Source organism: Eucyclogobius newberryi, unplaced genomic scaffold (genome assembly GCF_026437365.1).
Source record: "Eucyclogobius newberryi isolate DKJ021-1_F unplaced genomic scaffold, fEucNew1.0.hap1 SCAF_1, whole genome shotgun sequence".
NCBI classification, from domain to species: Eukaryota; Metazoa; Chordata; class Actinopteri; order Gobiiformes; family Gobiidae; genus Eucyclogobius; species Eucyclogobius newberryi.
In genome coordinates this window covers 7358404-7364403 of record NW_027315723.1, presented here as the reverse complement: position 1 = coordinate 7364403, position 6000 = coordinate 7358404, and the positions used below count along the sequence as shown (strand labels likewise).

The window sequence follows — 6000 nt, the reverse complement described above, 5'->3', positions numbered from 1 at the left end:
CAGCGCCCCCTGCTGTGCGCCTGAGGAGCCGCCGCACTGTGGAGCCGCCGCACTGAGGAGCCGCCGCACTGAGGAGCCGCCGCACTGAGGAGCCGCCGCACTGAGACGCCGCACTGAGGAGCCGCCGCACTGAGGAGCCGCCGCACTGTGGAGCCGCCGCACTGAGGAGCCGCCGCACTGAGGAGCCGCCGCACTGTGGAGCCGCCGCACTGAGGAGCCGCCGCACTGAGGAGCCGCCGCACTGAGGAGCCGCCGCACTGTGGAGCCGCCGCACTGAGGAGCCGCCGCACTGAGGAGCCGCCGCACTGAGGGAGCGGGATGTGGCGCACAGAGCCGTCTCTATCACCTTAAGTCTCCAGCCATCCGGTAAGAGAAAGAACTACGTAGTTTGCACACCAGGAATGTGTTTGATCTGTCTGACTAAAATGTGATACCCGAGTTTAAATAAACTGGAGACTTTACGTGTACTTTCTGCGCGTCAAGGAGCGGCAGATCTGTCAACAGGTGTCTGCGAGATTAGGACGCGCGCCGCGCGCAGAAGCTGGAGGCTAGAGGCTAAAACACACGTCGCTTTGTTGTGATTGCACGTAAACTCTTCTGTGTATGTTGTCAAGCGTGATTTTATGCCTTAGGTTTGTTTAAAGACAAAGAGTGGAAAAGCTGGTTTGTTGGATTTACAGTTCCTGTCGCTGTGGGCGTGTCTATGCCAGACGTGCGCAAAACGCGGGTATTATTAGATCACAGGGAAATATGAGGAATTTGACTTCACAATCAAAATAGAATGAAGTGAAATTGCACTTCTTGTGAGAATATGTTGCCCGACTTTTTTTTACAGGGGCCAAATGTTATGTGAAGTGGTTGTATGGGCGTGGGTTTGTAAATACATGTGTATGTGGAGTTAGACAGTGAAGGGTGGAGTTTCTCACAGGGTGAGGCGAAGTGCCGTTTCTAACCTACTGCGTGTCTGAGGATGGTGACAGGATCCAAGCAACAGCCAGAACACTATAAACATCACACACTTCCTCACCAGGATTTCAACTTAAAAGAAGGCTTTTAAGATGAATTTGAATGTTGGATTTAATAAGTCTTATAGTCTTCTATAACACGTATGGTTTTCAGTTCATGCAATAGTCATTCACTCCCTAAATGCATGTACACAATCTGGGTAAAGTGACTTGCCCAAGGACACAACCACAGGACGCACTCCTAAGGGCAGAGATTTACCAATAATGAATGAACAACACAGAAATACTGTGAAATACTGATAGTTCTAATATGCAGACGTACGTATAGATACTGTAGAGCAGAGGACAATCATTTAACTGCAACATTTCAATTCAATTTAACTGGAGGGATGTCTCAATAAAACTTTTGACAATTATTTACAACTACACCATGAGCCAATAACAGTGAAATCCTTTATTTACTTTTGCCCACCACGTGACGGTAATAGATCGTTCACCGAGTACATGAGCCGCTCTTTTCTGATTGATAAAGTAAAGTTCTGTCCCTACAGCACTGGTCGAAGGACGGGTCAAATGCAGAGGACAAATTCCCTTCCAGGGACAGTAACGGCTAACCTTAACTATAGGCTCTTAATTTGACATAAACAGCCGGAAAAAAATCACGTTTTTGGAGCATAGACTGAATTTAAATGAATTATTGCGTCACAAAATCACATTTTTTCACTTCCAACGATAATCGATGAACAGAAAACACTTGAAATCCCGGCCCAATTGCGACAGCTCCACCTTCGCACGTTTCTTTACCCTCCTGTGCACACTTCCACTTTTCAGCGTGGACTTTTATTGTGAAGGCCGGTTCCTCTCTCTTCCTGCGCGCTCTGCCCTCTTTACGCCGCTTCTCTTTCGGTCTCCGGTGATTCATTCCTGTGACTCCTCTTGAGGTGGCTTTAAGTGAGGGCGCAGCGGCTCAAACTTGTTTCTCTTCTTTGTGTGAGCGCAGGAGGAGCAGAGGACCCACACACTTACACCTCGCCCGAAACTCCACCGCTCCCCAGCCACGGCAAGAACCAGGACGGCAACATGCCCAAACCCGTAAGTCCTCCCAAGTCTCTTTTATGAGCATTTTAAATTTATTTATATTAGTTTTACTTGTATCTGTGTTGTGTGTGTGCTGTTTTAGTCAGAATATACCCAAGTAGACAATGACAAATATTAGAAAATAACCAAATGACACGTTATTATGGTGGATTTAATATTTGAAACTATATATGTGCTGTAAAGTTCTTTTAAAATGGGGCTACTTATGACTTAATTTCTCCCTCACATCCAATAATATGAGAACCAGGACGGCAACATGTCCAAACCCGTAAGTCCTCCCAAGTCTCTTTTATGAGCATTTTAAATTCTAAAGCGCCTTATTTATATTAGTTTTACTTGTATATATTGTGTGTGTGCTGTTTTAGTCAGACTATACCCAAGTAGACAATGAAAAATATTAGAAAATAACCAAATTACATGTTATTATGGTGGATTTAATATTTAAAACTATATATGTGTTGTAAAGTTCTTTTAAAATGAGCTACTTATGACTTCATTTCTCCCTCACATCCAATAATATGAGTAATAGCTCATTTAAATTCTAAGTAACAGTTATGTGTAGTTACATGACCGTAAAGGTGATAGAAAATAGTGATACATGTAACTTTAGGTATGTTCATTGAGCCGTTTCCTTCTTCAGTCTTCAGAGCTTTCGACTCTCTCTTTACACTCTTCTTCTTTCAGTAACCATCGTCATAGATATATTTCACTCTATTTTTGAAGCTGTTGGACACAATTCTTTCAATATAGTTCTGCGCCGCTCTGAGGCTGCGTTCACATGACATCACGACATTCTAGAGCGAAAGGCCCAGGGTTCAGAATTGAGCTGGAGGTTTAAGGCGTTGCACACGAGTGGAAAGTGGTGCCATTATTCAACCCCGAAGATGTATTAATATTGTGTGATCAGATTAACTTTATAGAATATTTTTTGGTGATATTTCTTTAAAACACTGTGTCTCTCCCATAGAATTACACGACAACACACAATGTTATAATAATCAATAGGGAAATGTGAGAATATGACATCATCAAAACACAGTCTATTCACTATACGTCATAAGGCGCTGGTACAGCTGGCAGCCCGGTGTAAACGCTCTCTCTTCTTTCTCACACTTATTGTGCTTTATCTCCTATATTTTGTAAATATAGTTAGTATATTTTTTCTATTTTACTGTACGATAGGGACACGCGCTGGAATAGTTTTTTAATTCAACTGTTTTTGACTTTTTTCGGCTGGATTTGAGCGTTTTTCGTTGCGTTCGTTGTGTTGTTGTGACGTGAGCTAGCTCCGAGCGAGCCCACCAGCCCACCAGCCCCCCCCGCGCCCTCCGGCCGCGCTAAAGTACGGCGTGTCGTCAGTACACGTTTATATACACGTTTATATGAAAGAGGAACTTCACGAACGATCGGGACCACGCACTGGAATCGCTTTAAATTAACTTGTTTTGACTTTATTCGGCTGGATTGAGTGTTTTCGTCGTGTCGTTGCGATGTGTTTTGGCTCTGAGTCCCCCGGCCCCGCCCCCCGGCTCCGGCCCCGCCCCCCGGCTCCGGCCCCGCCCCCGGCCCCGCCCCCCGGCTCCGGCCCCGCCCCCCGGCCGGCTCCGTACCGCGTTTCCACAAAGGAGGAACTCATGAAACTGCGGAGAACAGTCGTCTTACCCGGAGATCGTCACGTTATCCCGGCGCAATACTGACCTAACCTAATACTGATGTGCAATTCTGTCATATGTGCAATTGCTGTTGGAATTCATGTGCAATTCATGTGCAATTACTGTGAAATTCATGTGCAATTCATGTGCAATTACTGTGAAATTCATGTGCAATCTATGTGCTGTCGTGACACATATTCATGTGCAATTACTGTCGGGATCACATGCAATGGTATTTATTTATTAATTTGTCTATGGGAGTTTTTATTTATTTATAGGAGATCTTCTACTGAAAGTGTTTTTCAGACTTCCTATAAGTGATCTGTTCTTCTGTATCTACCTCTGTATCTACCTGCGTTGCACCAATGAAATTTCCCCATGTGGGACAATAAAGGAATATCTTATCTTATTCACGGGTGTCAGATTCCAGGATGATGTCGTACTACACGAGAATTACATTGTGTTTTGCCCTGAAATATTCTGGAGGTAAATTCTCAAATATTTAACCTGATATTTTCAGTTAGAGGAGGTTGAAAATATATCAATAATATTTTGAAACATCTAAATAAGGATATTACCGGGTTTCAGATCATAACATTCTATATTCCTATAATGTTTAATACAGCTAAAATGAATACTGTTCAAATTATGATGTTTATTATAATTTAATAATAAATAAATAAAGTTAATGTGTCTAGTCACTAATAGAGATCAAAAGATTAAACATTTGTGAATTTACCTTTTGGATATTTCACAGCAAATTCCAGTGTGATCAATAGAGAAATCTGCCTCTCGTCTCCAGTGTATGACATCATCACATTCTAGAACGCGATGATGTCATACTGTCCTAGTGACTAGACCCAAACTTACATTCTTTTTAAACATATTTCTTGCATATCTAATTGCAAACACAACATTTGGAAAAAAAAAATAACACTTTGATTTTTTGTTTTTCTAAATCTTGCGGCCCTATTGAATCTTATAGTGACATATGCAGAATATGCAGGCACATAAATGAACACTCTTTAAAGAGGACCAGCAGGACAAGCCACCAGGACAAGTTTTCGTCCTTTGAGTCAACAGCTGTTGTGATTTCAGGCGTTACAAAAATAAATTGGATTGAAAGTTACAGGTCAGATCAGTGGAAAGGCGATAACACTCACAGTAATATTGATAGTAATTTCATAAATGATTGGATGAACTGGGGAGCGTTCCAGGCAAAGCAGCACAAGCTCCGAGACAAGCAGCTACATCATGCACCCTCAAATCTGATTGGCCGGCCCCCTGCTGATATCCCGCTCATGTCCCGCTCGTGTTCCGCTCGTGTCCCGCTCGTGTTCCGCTCGTGTCCCTCTCGTGTCCCTCCCGTGTCCCGCTCGTGTCCCGCTCGTGTTCCGCTCGTGTCCCTCTCGTGTCCCTCCCGTGTCCCGCTCGTGTCCCGCTCGTGTCCCGCTCATGTCCCGCTCGTGTCCCTCTCGTGTCCCTCCCGTGTCCCGCTCGTGTCCCGCTCGTACCCCGCTCGTGTCCCGCAAAACAAATATCAGAAGTAAATGTAGCTCATCCAATGTGAATGAAGGAATGCAAATGATGCCAAAGCACCCTAAAGTTCTGGAACATAAGCGCTGTTCCAGCCTGCTCCAGTAGCTCTGTGAATCTGGGGCTTTCTTCTTGAGCCAAGTACAAACTAAGACACTCAACATAAGTCAAGGCTGCTTGATATAAGCACCGGGACAAAAAGTTAATCAACAGAACCTAGAATCCCAATTACTCTGTTTTCACCCATACAAAAAATAAAAATAAGGTGATCCAGTTTTCAGACTTCCTATAAGTGATCTGTTCTTCTGTATCTATCTCTGTATCTACCTGCGTTGCACCAATGAAATTTCCCCATGTGGGACAATAAAGGATTATCTTATCTTATCTTATCTTACTGAACATTGTGTGGCCAGAGAAGTTATACATTTGTGAATAAATGCACAATGTAACCTTCTGGTGGGGCCTTCCACCTGCTTAATGGAGATGTTTTTATTGTTCAGAAATATGTGCATTCTTATTATGAGCCTTCCGCAGATGTGACTTGGTCTAATTGTTTCACCTCCATTCTCCATGAAGTTAATTAAGTTTACACTTTCATACAGCATCGTTAAAGCTGTGACAGAATGAATGACATTTTCAGATGATGCTGTGCTTCTTCTGTCTCAGCTCCTTCTCCGGGCGTGTCTCTGTCCACGTGAGGCAGTTCTCTCTGTTGTGTTTCTGTGAACAACTCATCATAACTCCATATA

The 6000-nt window shown here is 43.6% G+C and overlaps 1 protein-coding gene across 1 annotated transcript in view; it reads left to right on the top strand.

Annotated features, from left to right (window-relative positions):
* The first annotated feature begins 313 nt into the window (after positions 1-313).
* The window catches only part of ezrb (ezrin b), a 41399-nt gene continuing 35712 nt past the window's right edge, over positions 314-6000 (top strand). Inside the window, exons 1-2 of the mRNA XM_072454437.1 lie at positions 314-366; positions 1966-2057. Coding sequence (XP_072310538.1) covers positions 2046-2057 — 12 coding nt within the window. The 5' untranslated portion in view covers positions 314-366; positions 1966-2045. The remainder of the gene's footprint in view (positions 367-1965; positions 2058-6000) is intronic.